The sequence below is a fragment of the Rosa chinensis genome, chromosome 5 (assembly GCF_002994745.2).
Source record: "Rosa chinensis cultivar Old Blush chromosome 5, RchiOBHm-V2, whole genome shotgun sequence".
NCBI lineage: Eukaryota > Viridiplantae > Streptophyta > Magnoliopsida > Rosales > Rosaceae > Rosa > Rosa chinensis.
Window position 1 is genome coordinate 79931537 of NC_037092.1, and position 22095 is coordinate 79953631.

A 22095-nucleotide genomic window follows, 5' to 3' on the forward strand; every position below is an offset into this window, starting at 1 on the left:
TAACCAAAATAATACAATGAGTTGCACATTGTGCATCCATAGATAAAACTAAAAGCACAAGGCAAAATTTATTCGAAACAAATAGTACACTAGTGATACAATGGAAAGTATGGTTTCCTGCTTAAGGAATTGTAAAAATGAAATGAGAAACATTCAATCCTCATAAAATTGTTTCATACAGTGAGGAATGCAATTTATCCAAGCAGCAGGATACAGTAAAGAAACTTTGGGCTATCAATGTGCTACTTTACAAAATTGCTTCCACTGATTGTAAGCTGCTCCAGGTATAGTATATGCTTGGCAAAGTTGATGTGGCTTGTGTATTCTAATTAAGTAAAACAAATTTGGATTCTGTTCTCATTCAAATCCAAAGACTCCTCCTAACATTCTCCAAGTAGCATCTCTTCAACAATTTCTCAGCCTAAGAGCATTGCATTAACATTTATGTCTGAAGTAACCAACCAGTACAACCTACCTCATCACTGGAGCTTCTGCCTTGGAGCTTGAAGACATGTGAAAGGGAACTGAGAATAGTCAATGCACTTTTATGGCAAAAAGCGCCTGCCAAGCACCAATTCTTCCCGTGCACCAGAAAACATTGCTTGCTCCAAAGTGAATTTAATATATCTATAAACTGAATGTCAAAGGTGGCTAAACAAATACCAGAATACAGACAGATAGTAACTTTGTATGCCACTCATTCTTATTTTGGAAGAAGGGGGGTGGAGGAATGGGTCAACATTATGTCCCTGTTTTGATGGTGGCATCAAGTGCATCAACTGTGTTATTTTGCTGTCCCCAGAGCTGTGCATATCTTCCTGCCTTAGACAAGAGAACATCATGGGGTCCCTGCTCAACCACTTGCCCATTCTCCAGAACTATTATCTGAGATTTGATTCGGAAAGACACAGGGGTAAGAGGTAGTAGCAAAAGCAAAAAGATACTGTAGCAAAGAATGACTCTAGCAAATAAAGGTATAGTAGCAAAGTAGCAAACTACTAAAATGCAGGAGAGGCAACTAGAAGGTGGAAGAATGGTTACCTCATCGCACTGCATTGCAGTAGTCAGCCTATGAGCAATGAAAACTGAAGTTCGGTTGGTTGCCAAGGACTTCAATGCACTTAATATTTCCGCTTCTGTGGTGCTATCTAGTGCACTTGTAGCTTCATCACATAACCTGTGCATTTCAAATAAAAGGTAAATCATTTCTCAATAATCTACCTTCGCTTTGAAGGAGATGCCTAGATGAGAATAGGATATCTTCATTATTTACCGAAACGATTTGATTCATCAAGAAGTTCAACTTCAACATCATATATGAACACAGTAATGCAGACCACATGAATATATAAAAAAAAGTTGACAGAAGAATAAAATGGTTACAGAATTGGAGGTGCTTTCAAGAATGCACGAGCCAGTGCCACACGCTGCTTCTCCCCACCACTTAACTGCGCAGAACAATGATCATATTATTCATAATTCAATAGTTCACCGAAAATAATTAACAGTTAACTATTCATTTTTCTATTTCCCAGTCCTTTATAACTAATACGGTCAATCATAAGATAGTACAACACGTTGAACTTGCAGGAGGTCAATGTGCAGTTCTACATGAGTTTCACTAAATTACATAGTACATGGTTTACTCAGATTACATGTTCAAAAACCATAGAGACCCGAACCCAAGCCAGACACTCGAAGACAAGTTTCTAGCATATTACTAATGAAAACATGAATTAGTGAAAACTGAAAAGTATCAGCCTCTCACCTTGAGCCCCCGTTCCCCCACTTCAGTAGAATATCTGTCGGGAAAGGTCATGATAGTATCATGTATAGCTGCACGTCGAGCAGCTTCATACACCTGAACAGATAGAGATGTTAGGCCAGGAGAATATCCTGGTAAATTCAACACTACCAAATATTATTTACAAATAATCAAAAATTTGATCCTCATTATATCATACCTCTTCTTTTGTTGCTGAAAGACGGCCATAATGAATGTTGTGGTAAATTGTATCATTGAAAAGTACCTGTTCATGAAGAACCAATTCTTTTCTTATTACGTGACAACTTATGACAAACAAGATCCACATAGCCACCAATGAAGTTGTTACAACTTACAACCAAACAAAAAACAAGAATAATGTTTCTTATTTGGACTTACTGTATCTTGCGGCACAACTCCAATACAGTTCCGCAAACTCTCAAGTGTCACATCTCGAATATCTTGACCGTCTATCCTTATCTGTCAGAGATAAACATTTTAATGGTCTTCAAAGGGAAGAATGTCAATATGAATAACCACAATAAGCTAATGGTAACCTAAGTTGGAATGGAAGATAAGGGAATAAAAATGGTTTTCACTGTATAACAACGAGCAGTTTATCATGATTTTAATGGAACTAGAAGCTAAAGTACTATTTATTAAGCGCGAGGAGCATTTTTATAGCACCCAGAGGAAGGATGAATAGGACCTAACCAACTTCTCTTCTCCATGGTCCAATATATTTGTCCTCTTTAATCTACCCACTACGACCCTTGACCTTTTTCTTCAAGGTTCATCCTCTTTAACTTAACCCTCACTTGGTATTTATAATTTATGCTCCTAACTCAATCATTATATGGATAAACTTCTTTAGCAATAATTTATTTTATTTTTCATTGTGTGTGTGTGTCTTTGGATATTTCGTTTTTTTATAATTTAGACATCATTCTTTCACAATTATTAATATTCACACTAACAATGTGTGTGTGTGTGTCTGTGTCTGTGTCTTTGGATCTTTCTTTTTTATAATTTAGACATCATTCTTTCGCAATTATTAATATTCACACTAACAATTCAGCAAGTAACGATCACACAACAACTATTACTTATGTTACCTTCTCTGCTCATTGTCAAGCAAAGCTTTTCTTATGTCATGTAAAATGTTTAAAATAATTATTTCATTGCTCAGCAACTGTTCTAAGCAACTTTATCCAATCAATTGCTAAGATGTTTATCTTCACTTTAAGTAAAACTATACCAAGTTATTTCTTACCTGACTGAACAGTTTAAAAACCTAATTCAGCTTAAACATGTTTTAAGCTAAGTAGCTGACTAATGGATCCATCGCAGGTCTAGTATTAGAAATTGCGGACAGCACAAAGATTTTCAATAGTAGAAGAATAAGCAAGCAAAAGTATCAAGTGATTACCATTCAGACTTGACAAAATTAAACTCCAATGATAGGATAACAGAAGATACTTTATAAAATTAGCCCATATCCCACCACTAAGAAAGAATTACAGAAAAGATGATAAATTTCTTACACTTCCGGAATGGCTGTCAAAAAACCTGAACAGCAATCTGAGAATGGTTGACTTTCCTGCAAGTAGACACCAATTTAATATGTTCATGACTATGCAAGACTAGAGTAAAAGAAAAGCACATATGCTGCATTAACAGTATTCGCAGACTACAAACAAAAACAGTTCACATGCATGGCCTTATTGCAAATACGCATATACTTTCAATGTCAAACAAGAAATGATTTTCATGACAAAAGGGAACTTTGAAACAAAACAAGATTGCCAGATACATCAAAGAAACCTAACAAGGTCAAGCCTTACCACTACCGCTGGTTCCAACAATAGCCACACTCTTTCCAGCAGGTACAAGAAATGATATCCCATCAAGAATCTTTCTTTCCGTTAGGTAACTGTATAAATGGATGACACATGTAGAGGATCAGCAACGAACAATGTACATAACAAACTAGCTACAGGAATAACACTTATAGATCCTAATGTTAATCTGTCATGATCACACCTATTGTCCAAGAAACATTTTCCAGCATCATGGCAACTATGTTGAGAACTATAGAAATGTTTAAGCCATTGAGGTGCAGAGAAAACAAAGGACAAAAGTCCTATTAACTCAAGTCCGTTCCATGGTAACTAAAAAACCTTTTCCATTTAGTGAAAAGATTCAAGAGGTGGAATGACTCTTCCCTCCCCTCCAGAATTTATTTACTGTTCATTCCTCTCTATTTCAATTGATCACACCACATATTCTACTTTTAGTTGTTCGTCCCTCACATCCACTGGCTACTATCCAGTTTAGTTAATTTAGAAACCAACAAACTGGGTTATATGCTAATTTCTAATGCACAAAATGCTCCAACAACACTATAAAACCATACAAAGAGAAGCATCAATCACCTGAAATGCACGTTGTCAAACTGAATGCTCCCCCCGCTTAGGTGCAGAGGCTTTGCGTCATCTTTGTCTCTAATTTCAGCCCTTTCCTACAGTAACCAGAAGAAGATAAAGCAAGTGAAAGGGTGCCAATAATTATAATCTTTTTCAACGTTGAAAGAGTGATAAGTACAAGCCAAAGGTAGATATTATGAGTTTAGTGGGGTATGTTTTTGCTATTTGTTTCTTCATTCAAGAGAAATATTAAAAGAGTAAAGATTTTGTAATTTTAAGAAAAGATATAGGCTTTAGCATAGATCAACCATGTTGCAATCCAACTGTAAAAAGTTTCTTTGGTTACCTCCAGTAACTGAAACATGGATTTCATGTCAACAAGGCTCTGTATGGTCTCACGATAAACACTACCAAGGAAATTGAGTGGAAGTGATAGTTGGAATAGAAGTCCATTCACCATGACCTGTATTTTGAGGTCTTTCATGAGTTGTATTATCATTATTGAGTCGCTTTGCATTCATGGGGAAAAAAATAAAAGACTAATTGAGATATCTGGACATATTACCAAATCACCAACTGTCATACTGCCATTCATAATACCATTTGAACACAACACCATAGCCGTTGATAAAGCTGTGCTGAATATGATACTTTGGCCGAAGTTCAGAAAAGCAAGACTACGTTGTGTTTTTAAGGCAGCATCTTCATACCCTGAAAGACAGAATTACCACAAGCAACATAAGCAACGCTAAGAAATAACAAGGATGACCTTTTTAGGGAATTAAGTCTGAACTAAATTCAACCCAAAAAAAAAAAAAAAAATTGCTCCAATATGTACAGTAATCATCATGTCTAATCTAATCACATATTTCAAGAAAAATCTCTTCGGATTATGAAGTAAAGAACAGCATAAGATTTATCTGCAACTTCAAATTATTGGAAGTTAATTCATAATTTTGAACAATTTGCTGAAAAAAGACAGTACCCAAGTACAACCCCACAGTGCATGTTTTGTATCAGAGAATCTCTGACTCTCTCTGTCACTCTCTGAACACACAGAATGCATATTGTATAACAGGTATATGCGGATATATATATATATATATATATATATATACACACATATATATGTGTGTGTGTGTGTGTGTATATATATACAGGGCTTCTCAGGTGTGGATATCCGCACTTTTTGCTTAGGTGCGGATTTCCGGTTTTTCCTCACTTTCCGATCACATATTCACATCTTAACCGTTCAGTTTTTAGGTCCTAATGTATAGATCATCTCTACAAATTTTCAGCCAATTTGATGATCGTTAAGGCATCCAAAACTGCAATTTACCATTATAAACACGAACGGTTCCGGTTCAACAGATTCGGTTCGTTCGTGTAAATTGCAGTTTTGGATGCCTTAACGATCATTAAATTGGCTGAAATTTTGTAGAGATGATCTATACATTAGGATCTAAAAACTGAACGGTTAAGATGTGAAAATATGATCGAAAAGTGGGTAAAAATGGGAAATCCGTACCTTTTTCCTTAGGTGCGGATATCCGCACCTGAGCAAGATTATATATATATATGTGTGTGTGTGTGTGTGTGAACATTTACAGATCTAATACATAAGTGCAACGTAAATTGGGACTCACCTCTAGACCCAAATGTGCTTTGAAACATTTTTTAAACGAAATAGCACAAGCATGCAGGCACATGAGTGGAGTAAAAATTCAACACTCAAATTTATCAGCAAATTAATAGCAGCTTTTACCAGTGTCTGTGTGTGTCAAGAACATGTGGGTTTAATTCATCTTCTTATACGAATATACAAGTTCACGAGTAATCATCGAGCAAACAAACCAGATATTGTGATAATACCAGAACTTACTCTTTAAGTATTTGTCATATTTATCAGCTTCAAAACCTTCATTGTTGAAATATTTCACAGTCTGGGAAAAGAAAGCAGAGTGAGATGATAAAATTGCAGATAAAAAACTTGAAACAATAAGGAGAAAGATGGCAAAGGCATACAAAGTGCATCAACTTACCTCATAATTAATAAGTGAATCAATAGCCCTCGTACTAGCATCATTATCGGCCTTATTCATGGCCTTCCTGAACTTCGTCCTCCACTATAAAGACAGGGAATCATTAATTGAAACTAGTGAACCAAAAACTATTAGCAGCATCTCGAACAGGTAAGAAGCTGGTGAGGAACCCTTTCCCACCCAACTGCCTCCCTTCCTCCATCAAACAGGTGATAAAAACTTGAAAGAAGAAAACCAACAGGAAAAAAAAGGAAGAGAAGTCTTGTGCACAAGACCTTGCGTGAAAGTACAATGGCATTTTCGAGATATTTATTGACATGTAACAACATGGCACAGTGTGCAGCTGTGAAGAAGACAGCACAGCCAAGAAAATGTGGCCGACAACAAAAAGAACATGGCCAACTAAAAGAGGAACAAGAAACAAGGTGCACAATCCATTCCTAAGAAACGATAAACAAGAATAGACAAGAGACTTGATACCTGTGTAACAGTCAATGTAAATGCAATATATGCAGCAACTGATAGCGATGTTATCCATGCAAAAGGTGCTCCAAATTTGTAAGCCAGTATACCTGAAACCATAGATATCTGCAAAGGTACAGTACATATTGAATCAGTTGGATTTGTTCACTAACCGGAAGGAATAGCAAGATTGTATATGTGAAGATCCTTACCTCTAAAATGGTGGGTACAACATTGAATACCATAGACGAGAGAATGAAATTTATAGCACGGCTACCACGATCAATGATTCTATTTAGTGCACCGGTTTCTCGACTGAAATATTAGCCAAGTGATACAAGAAATGTGAGTAAACAACTAACAGTTCAAATCTAATTCACCATTGAATAAAGGCTGTCATTATAAACCAGGGAAAAATATATCTCCATGAAAAAGAAATCATCATGACTTGAAAGTTGAATATGTCAACATGTCAGACAGCACAGAGCATACTGGCCCCTGTGCAGCTTGAAAGAAAAAAAATGTAATCTTTATCTCGTTGTCTGTTAAGGTAGATTGGATACCTAAAGAAAAGCATCTCCTTTGTCGGGAATTCATTCAATAGTTAATAATAGATATCAGAAATCTCCCTCCTATTCACCAACTTCATTTCTCTCTGTGTTCTTGCTTTAAGTGTAGACACATAAGTTATCTACTGACTCAACCTCTGTTTTCACAAAACTCTTTCATAGAAGAATATGCCATTCATTAAGCAATGTAGTTCAAGGACAGAAGAATAAACAGCTAAGTGCACTACTTTAACATTCAAAGCAAATATGGGAAGGGGTAGATATGAATAATATAACTAGAATGCTATAGGACATACCTAAGATGATATCGAAGATCAAGGTCATGCAAATGTGAGAAGACCTGAAAAAATTTCAAATTTCATCTCAGAAAAGCCGATTTTTATATAAAGTATTTAAATTATTAATGCAACACAACCAAGTTAACATTAAGAATGCAATACCTTCCTGGATACTGATCGGATTGTTCGCAATGCTACCTTAGAAAACACAGCAGTCCTCAATTCTGCACAGTGACAATTCGAAACAATTTTAGGAATGCAATGTATGTCATTGAAACATGAACATCAAAAGAAATGGTATAATGAGCAAGCAATTACTTCATGCGTAGTACCGTTGAAAGCAGAAGCGCCAGAGCGTGCAATCCCATACCCAATCAAAACCGACGCAGGCGTTGCGAAAAGAGCCAACTGAGTCGGATTGGCGGCAGAGAACGCCGCAAAACTACCAGCATTTCCGGTCGCCGTGGTCAACCAATCCACGGCGAGCTTGAACAGGAACGGCACCTGAACATTGAGCACCTTAGCCCCAACCAAAAACCCCAAGGCAGTAAGAACCCTAAGCCGGAATTCATAGTTGTCTTTCATCCACAAGTACCTGGCGAGCGTCCGGAAGATCTGGACGTCGCCGACTTGTTCGTCGGGAGTCTTCTTAGGGACGAAAGGCCGTGGATTGGTCTGGTCCTGCGCCGAAGTGGATAGCCAGGCCCGGCCGTTCGGAGGGGCGGAGGAGGAGGAGGTGCCGGAGACGAAGGCGTTGATTTGGAGAGGAATGATTCTTCTTCTGGATGTTGTTTGGGGAAGAAGAAGAATAGGGTTTCCATGGAAGGAGGTTTTGGAAATGGAGGAATTGGGGAGGAAGGGCAAAAGGTTGCGGCTTTGAAGGGGTTGGTGGGAACGGAAGAGAAGGCCGGTGACTCTGTAGAACCTCGACGCTGTAGCACCGAGCATTTTTGATCGTGTTGGATTTCTGTAAAACCCTAACTTCAAATTCTGTGGGGTTTTAGAGGAAGGAGGGAAGGATGAATCAAGACAGTGATAGGGGGAAAGGGGAGATTCAATCAAAGAATGATTGGTTTGTGGGAGACACGTTTATATAGGTATCGAGTAGGGAGGACCACATGGTCAATACTAGTATTGCTTTTTATTTCCATTGAGGCCTTGCTTTTCGCGCTTTGTACCAAAAGGTCCAACTCTGGAACTTACTTCGTTTCAGAGGAGCTTGATTTGTACTCTTAATGAAAGGAGTTGAGTTCAGTGGTTAGAGCACTCACTATCTAATGACAAAATCATGGGTTCGAGTTACCATGGGGGTAAGAGTGAAATCTTTTGATCATCTTTTTAAAAAAGTGAACAGTTTAGCCGAGTATGAACTCATAGAGCTAGTGAACAGCTTGAATATGTTTGTGAGCTCAATTGTTAAAAACCAAACAAGCTTAGCCGAGTATGAACTCATAAAACATATTAGATGAGCTAGATGATTTCGACTCCAGTTGTTTACACCCATGCAATAAGATTTGTAGTAAGACTTTAGTTTATATTTATTCAAAATTATTTTATGTAATTTAATTCGACAATAAAGAATAAACACGCTAAAATATGACACATTGTCAAATCAAAATCTATTACGTGTCTTGTTTCATTTACAAAATTTAGGTCTTTTTTCATTTACAAATATGAGGCATACTATTTTCATTGAATACGTACTTATATCTGTGAGCTCGAGTATGAAATTTTATTTACTCGCTTTGAATTGAGAACTCTCCTTGATGGACTAGGTTTTTGTCATAGTTACTAGAAGTTTTGTCAAGTTATTGTCTGTATTAGAACTTGGTAGTGTTACAAAAGAGGAGATAAATTCATAGAAGCATCCACGTGAGGTGTGACTTCTTATCTTGTTTGTGCACCATACAAACTCCCAAGTCCCAGCATTGGCATTGTATTTTCCCAACCTTTATCTAATTTCCATTTGATTCCCTCTAATGGTTCCTCCTCCCACCATCACTATCTTCCATTCTAGTTAGAAACTTGCAGCAAAAACAAAATGGCAACGGCTGCAAATTGCTTAAGGCATGGAACTGTACCAGTCTCGGCCAACCTCCAGCACCAGCAGCCTCGAAGAAACAACTGCATGGTAAACATGGCGGGAAACAGAAACATGAAGCTGATGGGTGGACATGGCAAAGCATCCAAGAGGAGTGGGATGATAACGTGTGCAGGGAGGGAGATAGCAGACTTCATAGGAGGGGATTTGGTGAGATTTGATCTGGGACAGTGGCTTTCCGATGTGGAAGAGCACAAGGCCCTCGCAGTCTACTCACCCCACGAGGGAGGCTACGAGGGCCGCTACCTTAACCGATTGACATACCAGGGTTACTATTTCCTGGACCTCAGCGCCCGAGGTCTTGGTGATCCTGAGACCACTCTCACCAAGGTCCATCCAGTTTGCCCGGTGAGTGAGTTCGCTTATAGCATATGATATGTTATGTTATCGGATTGTCAATCTATTTTTCTTACTCTATATATTATTGGAGAGTAGGCACATTTAGGGAAGCAGCCGATAGCAAGATGGTATTTTCCACCAGAGGTTGATTATAGGCTTGCTGCGCTGCCTCCAAAGGCCAAAGGGCTTGTGGTCTGGATTATTGAAGCCAAGGTGCTGAAAATGAACGTTACCTTTCTAAATTATTAAGCATTTCTAGTAGTATGATCAAATAGGCCAGCATAACATGATTTAAAACACACCAATGTACTTGTGCACAGGTTCTGTCAAAGGCAGAATTGCAGTTTCTTGCGCTCCTTCCAACCCTCCGCCCCAAAGTCAGGGTCATTGCTGAGTGCGGAAACTGGTACTCTCCAAATATCTTTGTCCTGCATTTCTGAGTTGCATAAAGAAACAACAAAATCTGTTACTTCATCCTAGATTTCATTAGCAGAGATCATTCTGACATCATGTCGAAAATCAATGTATTGGCAGGAGAAGATTCGTGTGGAAGCCACTCAAGGAGATTTCGGGACTAACTGAAAGTGAGGAATGAAAACAGTAACAAAGACGGCACAGAAGAATTCAAGTCGCTCATCCTAAAGACCTCTAAGCTTTTACTTCCCTGTGGATACAAATCTACAAAACCAAGTAATAGGCAAGAATTTTCACCGTCAACAGTTGTTTAGCAGTGCAGCATTCTTCCGGATTTCATGTCAAAGTACAGAGTAGTTTTCCTAAACACGTGTAATTAATCCATTTTCATCTGAATGATAATTTTGACCATGTAATGGATCCGTTCATTGCATGACATATGAACAATTCTCCAGAACCAAACAAGCATAGACTTCAGCTTTAAAGCTGTTTTAAAGCGCACCGATGACATGTACTTATGCTGCCCCAGGAATCTTATAAATATGGAACGATAGGATTCAGAAAACATACATCATCCCTCAAACCAATACTAAATATACTATTTGTTGCGGGGCTTACCTAATTTACAGTACACTGCAGGAAGATTTGAATTTGCGCTACTTCACCCTCCTTTAAGCTATTAGTTTTCTACAGAGAGGCGATTTCAATGTTTGAACTGTACAAGTTACAACCTACATTTTCCTCTTCCCACGTCTTCCTATGTTTCCTATGTCTATATCTACTAGCCTTGATGTCGACTGACCAGGCATTGGGGCAGACAGGCCAACAGATTCTGGAATGTCAAGATTGGCGCTCATGGCTGGGCCAAGGGTTGAACGACTGTCAACCTCATGAAATTGCTGGACTTCAATCCTTACTGTGTCAATCTGCAAGTTATATGTACAAGATAAGTAACCAGTACGGGTCAAAATATCACATTGTCAAAAGAGGAACAAAGATATGAGTGTCCTCACTAGTTCAATATGGTGAATGGACGAATTTGCATCTATAAGTTTCTGTTGCAGAGCATCCATCCTACTCTTCTGAAACTCAACATTCTCCATTTCACTTCCCTTCTCACCTAATTCTTGATATAAAGCTACATGAAATATAGCATATATCAACAAATAACTCCAATGAAATAAATAGTTCAAATCAACTGAATAGTAAGTTACCAATGAAATGTGACATACTTAACAATTTTTTTCGGTCATTTATGTTTGATAGTATGTACAAGTATCGATTACAGTGAAGAAACAAGATAATATCATATATCAGTGCAAGCCCAGAAAGAGCATAGAATTGAGGAATTTTGTCAGTGCATGCATAGCATACTACTGGTAGGAGTCTTTGCACTAAAAAGATACCATGTAGCCTGTTATAGATATGAGAATTTTAAGAGGGACATATCTACCTGTCAAAACAGAGAGCACCCATATCTGCGTGGGGATATCAGAAAGCTTCTTTGCCAATGTCAAGGATGATCTCAAAATCTCTCTTGCTTGTCCAGCGTCATGCAGCGCCAGTGCCAAACTCCCAAGGATTGTCAAATACTGTGAAACAAGTTGAAGGTTCCCAAGCTGATTATGTGTCATTTGCAAACCTTTAGCAAGTCGGTTTCTGCATCAACCAGATACTGGTACTATATCAGTTCACATGATTAGCTGCAACTATGAATTTATTTACAGAAGAATCTTCAAAGAAAACACCTCCAAGTACCAAACAACAGCAGAGCCTGGAGGGCTCTGGGGTTCATTATACAAAAAGAAGTCACATCACAGCAGCACTTCTCCTTGGTATTAGTTTATACTCTGTGCACATGAATATGTGTTGTTACCCTTATTTCTCCAAGACAGCAATATCCAATGTGGGAATGCCAGTCACTACTTGTCACTTAGTTTGATGGACTTCCTAAGATCAGATTAAGGAGACCCAGGCAACTCATCTTCGACAGCAGTTAAAGCATTGTATTAATTGTGTTGACACAGAGGTCAAGAAAAGTTGATACTTCACTTAGAAAGATTATTCAATGTTCAGGAGGAGAAAGACTTAATGATCACTGACACCCTCAAGATGACATATTAAACTCATAGTAAATGCTTTAAAACTTATATAGACTCATTCTATATGACAAAGCAAAAAAAAAGAAAAAAAAAGAAAGGCACAATAGAAGAGTTATCCCCATATCTGTCATATGTCAAACTTTCTTCGGGATGTACAACAATCATGCTTATATACTAACAGTGGAAGATGTTATTAAGCTTAGCTTCTACCTTGCTTCCTGTAGATCTTGTTGCTTCATCAATAAAAGACCATAGGCAAAAAGGCAATTGGTTTTCTCTCGAACTCCAACAAATGAATCCATCATTCTGTAAACTGGTCCAATCAAATCAAGTGCCTGCATCCAAACATCAGTTCAGTGATATGAAATAAAGCAATGACAAAAGAATTGAAAATATATCGCAAAGACTGAATTACAACAGCATATAGAAGCATCATAATTCAAATAACAGGAAGACTTTACCTGTGTAGATGATTCAGAGTCACCAATGCATATGTAGGAGACAGCAGCATATATTTGGCAAAGCGCTTGCATTGATTTGCTCTCTGTGAGCTGCTTATGCAAAAGCCATGTAAGACTTAGTTTAAATGCCATATAAAACTACATCCATAGGCCTTTTCCCTTAGTTTTCACTTTTGCTAAACAGAATCAAATCTAGTGTAGGTGATCAAAATAAGATAAATAAGAGCAATTTGAGAAACAATTTTGGTCCCGCATGATGAAAATAATGGGACCTGCAATTGAGCAGGTGATGTGGCATCATTTTAAAAACAAGAGCATTGAAAAAAAAAAAAAAAACTTACCTTTACAGCTTCAATGAAATGAAAAGCTGCCTCACTATAACAACCAACGGAATGAGCATACTGCCCCCTGAGCATTTCAATGATGCTCTCACATGTCTGTAAAATAGTTGGAAAGCGTATAAACCAATTCTTCATCTGCACCAACGCCTGCAAGACATAATTGGTGTATTTAAGCGACAGAGAGGTAGGAAAATAACATTTCAAATAATCAGTTGCCATCTTAAATAATAACCAAGACACGATGATATATTTGTGAAACATCTATATGTCCCTTGTGAAAATGGCTGAGAATACAATCTTCATCAAATAAAGATAATGAAAAATCAACTAATATTCATGCTGGGGAAATTGGGCAAGAAGCTTTGTTCTTGGGTGAGAAAAAACAATCCCAGGATGAATTCAATTACAGACTCAGAGCAATTGCTTCAAGCATGTAGGTCAAGATGCTTCCTACTAGTCACATTGAACAGTCCAACACAATGAATGTGTCCATCTGGCATATTGCGTGGGTTTTACACCATGCCTAAAATATAACTACATGATATAACTAGGCTTGACAAAGATAAAGCAAGAGAGAAAACTATGTTCAAGTAAGCTAAGCCCGGTAATTTGATCATTCTGGTATACTCATTGTATTAGCTTGAGATATACTAAATTCAACAATGGCTGCCATGGGGTATATAAAAGTATCATAAAACTACCAATTTTTTTCTTGAAGAGAACATTAAACTGCCCTCTATACCAAGCTGATAGATCAGGAGAGAGATAGAGACACATGTCATTATACAAGAACCTAGAAACATAACAATACTGGAACATGCCACCTACCTCTTGTGCTTCTACAAATTCAGATCGTGTCAACTCCATGGCTACTTTGTTTTCAAGGAACTGCATAAGTAGCATTAAATACACACCAGCCATCCAAATGGCAGAGTGCTGCAAATTCACTTCTGCAAAAAGGAAAAATAAAGATAGGTTGCTTTAATATGACAAGAATAGAAACAGTGAAACCATGTTTCATAGGCATCTCAAAAAGTGAATCTCACCTCTCACACCATCGGTTATTCCAAGCTTCAAAAGCTCCTCTGAGAAGGCCCAAAAAAAAAAGGAATTAATAAAAGTAAATAAAAATTTAGGTTAAAAGTGTGCAGGATCACTAATCTCTAACCTCTCTTTTTCTTCTTTTCCTTACAAAAAAAAAAAAAAGGTACAATAATAAGAGTATAAATAGCACTTTCCAAAAAGGTAAAGAAGAAACAACCTTCAATGGTATGCATTCCAGATTGAATGCGCTTTCCACAATCCCTAAAATTTCCTTTTGGACGGCTCAGCACAACCATCATAAGATCAACAAGAGCATAGACTGCACTTTTTGGTAGCCATTCCCCATCAATAGGAGGCGGTGCTAGCTCAAGCTTATCTCCATCAGTGCGTCTCATATTTCCAAAATAAGCTGGTTCCAAAGTTCCCTTGCTAGTCGAACTCAATGCAGTAAGAGAAGCCAGCTGGTGTTGTATCTGAGACTGTTTTTCAGACAGTGCTAACCTCTCCCTGTAGTGTAGATCAGGGCGGGAGAGACTCTCATTTAAGGCATCAAATTCCTTAGTTAGCTGTTGCACATACTGTGTTTGCTTCAAATCGGCCTTCATGGCAGCATCCAATCTTTCTATGTGTGGTGTAGCATTCTTGTAGTCACATACTCGGAGGCGATAAAATATGTGCAGCAGTTCATTGTAGAAGAATAAGCCAAGGCATAGTTGTTTCTGCATCAGCATAAGAAAGCAAGAACAAGATTAATCACTATTAGATCACTGGAAATCATAAATTCAGATTTCAGAATAAGCAATGTACAGACACTAAGGAATACAGTAATTAGACACACTTACTTTCTGGGGGTCAAGGAACTCCCAGACCTCATCGCATTTGGCAGCAGCTCGCTCAACTGAACTCTCATCCTCCCAGTGCATGAGATGTACATGGAGCATACAAGTTGCAAAGAACATCTAGTGCATCAAAAGAAAATGAGTAAATCAAACTACATGTAATCTTCTTTTGCCAGAGTCCAAACTCTGGCTAAAGCTTGACTTCAAAAACTGTTGGAATAGTTATGAAGTAAGTTCTTTCTATTATTGCAGTCAAGTGGCTTGCAGTACTTGCCTCTAAGGCAAGCATAACCTAATTGCTAGTGAGTTCTTGACCTGTAACTCAGGATAACCTATTTGAGCAATTACTTATTTTCAGATTTTACAGCCTAAGTTTGAGCTTCAAAACCGTTGGAATAAAGCATAACCTAATTTATGAGCGAGTTCTTTACCTGTAACTCAAGCTAACTTATCCGAGTACAACCATAGCCATTACTGAGCAATGACTTATTTTCAATTTCTAAGGCCTCAATTTGACTTCGAAAACTGTTGGAATATTTATAAAGTAAATTGATTTCATTACTCAAAGCCGATGGAGCTTGCATTCTTTGTCACTATGGCAAGCATAAACCTAATTGAAAAGTGAGTTCTTTACCTGCAACTCAGGATAACCTATCTGAGTAGCGCAAACATAGCCAGCGTCCAATGCCGCAATCGAACTCTGGTAGTCTCCCTCAATAATCAACGCATTCGCCAGCTGCGAATTGAAGTTGCAAGACCATAACTTCACTGCAATACTTCACAAAATTCCAACCGATACCGAAAAATCAAACATTCATAACTCGAAAATACACCATAAAAAATAAGCCCAATCAAGCAATGAACATACTCGTAGCCGCTAGCGGTGAGCTCCAGGGCCTTGTGGAGGACCTGTTTCTGAGGAGCTATGGAGCCGACGAGATGGTAACACTGGCTGAGCAGACTGTAAGCTCTGCACTTCAAATCAAAACAGGAAGGAATGGATTTGAGGAGCAACTGCGCGCGCTCCAAGTGAGCCTTGGCGTGGTTGACGTTGTGGGAGTGCTTGAGGAGAAGAGTAGCGATTCGGAGACGGGTCTTGACCTCGACGATGGGGAAAAACGACACGTCGCTTTGGCAGATGGCTTCCAGGCACTTGACGGCTTTGCCGATCTCGCCGCTCTGCTCCTGGTAGTCCGCCAACCCCCACAGCCCTTCCGCCACCGCATCCATTATCACTCGAATTTTTCAAATTTAATTTAATTTAACTTAATTCCATTCCGAAGGAATTTGGAGCCCGTCGGAGAATTTTGGGAGGGAAGAGCAGAGAGAACAGAGACAAACGACCGAAAGTCCTGCAGCTCCGGTCTATTTGAAGTCGACGTTTGTCAGAAGGAATAACGACGAGTCGTTGAAATTATACAAACATTTAACGCGAAAACTTCTCTTGTACACACTGTCGCATAACGTGCATTTTGTGCGCATTTATCCGGCACGAGAGATTATAAATAGTTATCTGTAAAAGTAAATTGAGAATTAGAATTGGTCTACTCATTTCATGTTATAGCCTTTTTATATAGAAATAGAATTACAATAGAAATATCGATTAATTATCAATTACAATAATGATAGTAAATACTTATTGTGATGTAATTGCAATTCTTTTATTCCCTCTTCGTCTATTTCTTTGACGAAGGCACATAATATGATTTTCCTTTAACACTCTCCCTTGTGCCAAGTCAAAGACAAAATGGTGCATGAGTTGTTGCCTCACTAAAAACCTTGCCAAGTAACAATAAAAACCCTGTGGGATAAAAAATAGGGTTAATGCTCATACACCCCAAATTTGGGAAAATACTTCTCATACACCCCAGTGTATTATTTTTGTTCTCTTTTACACAACTTTTTCTCACTTTCTTTCCTACCTACCCGTCTTTTCAAAATCCCTACCATTAGTACCCCTTTGTTGTTTTGGTCTGTTAGAGTCTGCATCTGCATATGTCTCTTTCATAAATTTATATATGTTGTTTTAGAAACGTGGTGGGCCCATCAGAGTTTGTTTCATTTGAATATATGTATGAAGCTGACAGTCATCCTCTAATTCGAAAGGTAAACAGTACAATTTACTATTCATAATTTCAATTGTAGACAGACTTGAGCTTGTTGCTATATGCAAACATACTACTAAAGAACTGCAGAAAGAGAGAGAAAAACTGAGAAAATTAAAAACCTATCGGGACAGCCTTGATAGAGAATCTCCCAATTACTGGGATATTATTTATAGACTTCAGACTAGAATCTATAAAATAGAAGAAGAGATAGAAAATCTCCTATATGTTCTGGAAGAGGAACAAAAACCTCTGAATTATTTGAGCATTGGTTAGATCCGCACCTCACTGGTATCAGAGCTTGTAAAAGGCTCAAAGGAGAACCCCTCCTTAATGGGGACAATGTCAGAATTGTTACTAGAGAAAATAAATTCTCTACTAAAAGCTTCTGATGAGAAATATCAGAAGATGTTACTAGAAATATCTAGATGTCAGTCGACACTAGAAACAATACCTGCTATAATCCACCAATTAGAAAGATTGGAAAACAAACTGGATTATATCAAAGATCTTCCAAAAACGGAAGAAGAAAGACTGACAAGTGTCAGTAGAAAAATCAAAGAACAGCAAAAAACGCTGGAAACTATACTGAAGGACAAAAAATTGCCTACAGAAAAAAAGAAGATTAATGGGTTCAAACCATTAGAGAAACCAGACTCAAATCGTGTTCCTAACATGATTTTTCTGGAACCATCTACTAGTCAGTCTAGTATCCGGTATGAAAACCCGGGAAATACAGAAAAAAGAGAAATAAAGATGTTAAGCATCTTTGGAAAAAAGAAAGGAGTTCAACTCCTAAATTCTGAAGAATTTGAATACAATGAAATCGAGCATGAGGTAAAAAACTCCTCAATTCCAAAGCTAGATTTCAAACAGATCTACCGACGGGGAACATTTGACCTGATGGACAGCCATCATTTCAAAATACTTGAATTCACAACCCCCTCAACAACAGGAGAAACAGATCTCTTGATGATCACCCCTGCTGAAGTTGCCAGAGCACAAGCAAAGCAATACCAATTTATGCACATTGGAGCAGTCCAAGTCGGCATAAAACTATTGGCAAGAGAAGGCATCAACTGTTCAGTCCTATGTGTCCTGCAAGACAACAGATTGACAGACTTCCAAGCTAGTCTGTTTGGGACTCTAGAAGCATCACTATGCAACCAGGTAGCATATTTCAACTGCTTCCCCAACTTTTCAACCAGCTTGAAAGATGCAGCCCACTGCCTCAGACTGAGAGTCAAGACAGACGGGATCTCAATGAAAGAAGAAATGCAAGAATTGGCAATAGTATACAGAGTATACTATAAACTGATGAGCACCACAGTGGAACCAAAGACAAGGATCTCCAACATCCCTGGTCTCACTACTGGATTCCTCACCAACCAGAAGAACCATTCACAGCAAATTCACAAGGTTGCTTGGAATGAAGTAACTTTTCCTCTTGAATGGAAACTGTCCGGTCCAAAAAAGCTGCCGGAAAGAGCAAAAGCAAAGATCTACGAGAGTAGACGCACTGGAGAAATCAGCCTCAACTTTGAAGATCACAGGAGAAGTGATGTCTGTCCTGAAAACATCAGGATAAACAGCAGTCTTCTGAGAAGAAGCTACAGCACCAGAGAAGCCGGTGTCAGTGGTACAAAACCCACTGTTGAAGAACCAATATCAGAAGAAGATCTGGAAGCTGATCTATGCAGACCAGTCCATATGCTCAGAGCTAAAAAGCTCTCTGATCTTTACAAAGAAGCTGAGAATTGTGAAAGTCCTGAACGATTAGAAAAACTAATCGAGGAAATGAAAGAATTCAAATGCAGGAAGACAAGAAAAGTCTTTCCTTATCAAGATGTTGAAATGGAAGAAGGAGGAAGCTCCAGAACTTTCATAAAAAAAGAAACAAGGGAAATAAAACTCCCAGTTCAGAAAGCCCCCACGGGTAAAAAAGGAGAAAGAAATTCTCAAAGATTCGTCCCCGAGGACAATCTGCCAAGAGTTCCGATCACGAACTATGGCATCTGGTTGAATCTAGACAAGAGTCTAGACAAAAGAAAAACCATTGACCAATGGGTAGATAGCCTGATGATGGCTTCTGCACTGACCCTTGGAAAATTTGAAGCACCAGATTTGCAGGTGTACTATGAAACTACTCTCACTGGAGTAGCAAAAAAGTACTACCTATCTTTCAAGGAAACTACCAGAGGAAGAGACTGGCTTGAAGAGATAAAAAATTCAAAGTCTCCGTATGATTTTGCAGTACCCCTGTACGATCAATTCTGTGGAGATCTCTCAAATCTGAGTGAGAAAGCCAAAGAAACGGCAAAGTCGAATATCTATGCTCTCAAGATCTGTGACATGAGATATTTCGAAGAATACCTGAATGAATTTCAGGAATATTACTGTACAATTGGTGAACTAGAGAATACTGATCTAGTTAATCTGTTGCACAGAAAGCTCCCTGAACCATGGAGAACAGCTGTGAGAGAAAGCATAGCTGAGAAACCAATTGAACGATTTTCAGTTGGAGGAATTGCCGACAGAATCCGGCAACTACTGAAGGAGCAATGCAAAGCCAATCTTAGAGCTAAGATGGCCAAGAAGCAACTCAAAGGAGTTGAAAATTTCTGTTACGGAATACTGGATATGCCCACAAACTGGGGATGTCATGAATCCAAATTCCACAGAAAGAAGAAAAAAGAAAAATATTACTCGAAAAAATTCAAAAAGAGTAATCAGAAAAAGAATTGGAGATTCAAGAAAAGCTCCAATTACAAGAAGCAACAGGATGAAGATCCAAAAAAGAAATTCTTCAAGAAAAAGAAGAATACTCAGCAGCATAAACAACCTAGCAAGAAAGCTTGCAGATGTTGGTTGTGTAAAGCTGAAGGGCACTATGCCAATGAATGCCCGGAAAAGGGTAACAGATCTACTAAAGCTCTCTTTGAAGAATATGAGCAAATAGTAGAGGTAGCAAACATGAAAGGCTACGAAATAGCCTATCCTGATGATGAAGATGACGACAGGTCAGTCTATTCTGCCTGGTCCGAAGAAGAAGAAAGTTCATCAGAAGAGTCTGAGATAGATTCTGAAGTAGAGTACTTCGAATCCAGACAAATGAACGTTTTGAAAGTCAAAAACTGGGAAGAAAGCAAGACAGAATCCTTCATGTCTTCTTATCAGGTCAACCCTGGTTCGTTCGTCTGTGACTACTGTTTATGTCACGAGAAGAATGGTCTCCCTATGTTCTGCGAAGAGTCTAAGAAGACTTATCACAAAGAATGCTTCATAGCTGAAGCAAGAAGAAAAACCAAGAATGGTCTTGTCAGCCAATGGGTTGAGCAAGAATATGCAGAGTATTTTGCTGAGAAAAAAGCGAAAGAAGTTGAAACTCTGTTCCAGGAAACCATGGAACAAGCAAAGAATGTTGCAGCAACTGTAGTCCAAGAAACGACTATTGAACAACCTTCTTCCTCAGAAATAAAGGAAGAAATCATCGGTGAAGAAACAATCGATGAAGATATTGAACTGGTTGAAATACCAGAAAATATCCATCTCTTAGACAGACAAGAGATAGCTGCGGATACTGATACATGGGATCTACTTGGCCAACCTTCCGGCAAGTTTGATTACAAAGTCAGATATGATCCTCCCCCCTGGTTCAGTAATCCAGACAGCAAGGAGATAACTCCTACAGATTGGGATGATGATGACAAATCACCCACTCAGGAAAATGTTCCAGAAGAATGTAAACCATTCATTCCAACGGAACAAGCTCAAGAAAAGGAGCCTCACCAATCGAAAGTCGTCTCTACAAGTAGATACAGCAACTACATAGAGATCGGACTCAAGTTCCCTGATCACAGGAAATATCATCTACATGCTTTTGTAGATAATGGATCAGGCTTTACTGTTGCAAAGGGATTTGCAATTCCAGAAGAACTCTGGAACGAAGACAAGAAAAAGTCAGCTACTGGTGTTACATTTGATGGAAGCCATCTCACCATGAAGAAAGTAGCAAAAAATGTTCATATCACCATTGGTGGAGGAACATTTATCATCCAGAATGTTTGGCAATCTGAAGGCCAAGGATCTGATTTCTTGTTGGGCAATGATTTTATTCTCCAACAACGATTCATTCAGGATGAAGAAGCGATGGGCTTCAGAAAAGGAGAACGGGTGTTCTGGGCTGACCGCCTCACACATGCATTCAGTGTGGCCGGTCCCGGTTTTACTACTCAGTATCAGAGATCGCAACAGAATAGTGGTGATCTTACCCCCTACAAACCCAAATTTCAACCCATACTCCAAATCAAACAACAAGAAGAACTGCTTGTTGAAGAATCTTCAGAAGAAGAAGAAGAAGCTAGTGAAGATGAAGAAGCTAGTTTCATCCATGAGCACAACCTCAAGCACTTTCAGAACAAGCTTGAGTCTCAACAAACTCCCACTCTTGACAAAATCAAGAAACTACTCGAGCAGAATGTGGATACAAATCCTCAGAAGTTTTGGGAAAAAGACCCAGTGGTCTGTGAATTGAGATTGCATGACATGAATGCTATCTGTCATGTCAAAGCCATTCCTCAGTACAAAGAGGAAGATCAAAAAGAATTCCGAAGTGATATTAAAGATCTCCTGAAGAAGAGATTAATTCAACCTTCCACTAGCCCTCATCATGCTCCAGCATTCTACGTGAGAAATCATGCAGAGAATCTAAGAGGAAAAGCTAGAATGGTTATTGACTATAGAGATGTCAATAAGAAGACTGTCAAAGACGGATATCAGATCGCTCAAGTCAGAGTCCTGATCAACC

General features: G+C 38.5%; 3 protein-coding genes across 3 annotated transcripts; 1 reads left to right on the forward strand and 2 right to left on the reverse strand.

The window, feature by feature from the left end:
- Positions 1–43: 43 nt before the first annotated feature.
- On the reverse strand, positions 44–8627 carry LOC112167690 (ABC transporter B family member 25, mitochondrial). Its single transcript, XM_024304736.2, has 18 exons — positions 7875–8627; positions 7705–7766; positions 7561–7604; positions 6908–7010; positions 6714–6821; positions 6234–6317; positions 6074–6134; positions 4757–4902; positions 4538–4654; positions 4201–4286; positions 3610–3698; positions 3310–3365; positions 2165–2245; positions 1965–2030; positions 1769–1861; positions 1384–1448; positions 1042–1177; positions 44–885 (listed from the first exon to the last, which is right to left on the reverse strand). The coding sequence occupies exons 1-18, from the start codon at positions 8488–8490 to the stop codon at positions 742–744; spliced, it is 2157 nt and encodes a 718-aa protein (XP_024160504.1). The 5' UTR covers positions 8491–8627; the 3' UTR covers positions 44–741.
- An 876-nt stretch (positions 8628–9503) lies between these two features.
- LOC112167691 (NAD(P)H-quinone oxidoreductase subunit N, chloroplastic) lies at positions 9504–10843 on the forward strand. Its single transcript, XM_024304737.2, has 4 exons — positions 9504–9991; positions 10079–10195; positions 10303–10388; positions 10517–10843. Exons 1-4 carry the CDS (start codon positions 9584–9586, stop codon positions 10575–10577), a joined length of 672 nt encoding a protein of 223 aa, XP_024160505.1. The 5' UTR covers positions 9504–9583; the 3' UTR covers positions 10578–10843.
- Positions 10844–10906: 63 nt separating this feature from the next.
- Positions 10907–16413, reverse strand: LOC112167689 (sister chromatid cohesion protein SCC4). The gene is made up of 12 exons (XM_024304735.2): positions 16052–16413; positions 15818–15959; positions 15187–15303; positions 14562–15063; positions 14347–14385; positions 14129–14250; positions 13301–13447; positions 12960–13049; positions 12709–12833; positions 11850–12055; positions 11410–11534; positions 10907–11322 (listed from the first exon to the last, which is right to left on the reverse strand). The coding sequence occupies exons 1-12, from the start codon at positions 16411–16413 to the stop codon at positions 11128–11130; spliced, it is 2172 nt and encodes a 723-aa protein (XP_024160503.1). The 3' UTR covers positions 10907–11127.
- Positions 16414–22095: the final 5682 nt, after the last annotated feature.

Excerpts from the sequence above, each read along its gene's own strand:
- LOC112167691 (XM_024304737.2), top strand. The coding sequence starts at position 9,584 with ATGGCAACGGCTGCAAATTGCTTAAGGCATGGAACTGTACCAGTCTCG. Across the intron at positions 10,196-10,302 it reads TCTGGATTATTGAAGCCAAG|GTTCTGTCAAAGGCAGAATT; the intron begins GTGCTGAAAATG and ends ACTTGTGCACAG. Across the intron at positions 10,389-10,516 it reads ATTGCTGAGTGCGGAAACTG|GAGAAGATTCGTGTGGAAGC; the intron begins GTACTCTCCAAA and ends ATGTATTGGCAG.
- LOC112167690 (XM_024304736.2), bottom strand. The coding sequence starts at position 8,490 with ATGCTCGGTGCTACAGCGTCGAGGTTCTACAGAGTCACCGGCCTTCTC. Across the intron at positions 4,287-4,537 it reads CCATGTTTCAGTTACTGGAG|GAAAGGGCTGAAATTAGAGA; the intron begins GTAACCAAAGAA and ends TGGTTACTGTAG. Across the intron at positions 1,449-1,768 it reads TGGGGGAACGGGGGCTCAAG|TTAAGTGGTGGGGAGAAGCA; the intron begins GTGAGAGGCTGA and ends TGTTCTGCGCAG.
- LOC112167689 (XM_024304735.2), bottom strand. The coding sequence starts at position 16,413 with ATGGATGCGGTGGCGGAAGGGCTGTGGGGGTTGGCGGACTACCAGGAG. Across the intron at positions 12,834-12,959 it reads ACTCTGAATCATCTACACAG|GCACTTGATTTGATTGGACC; the intron begins GTAAAGTCTTCC and ends GTTTGGATGCAG. Across the intron at positions 12,056-12,708 it reads CAAGATCTACAGGAAGCAAG|AAACCGACTTGCTAAAGGTT; the intron begins GTAGAAGCTAAG and ends TGGTTGATGCAG.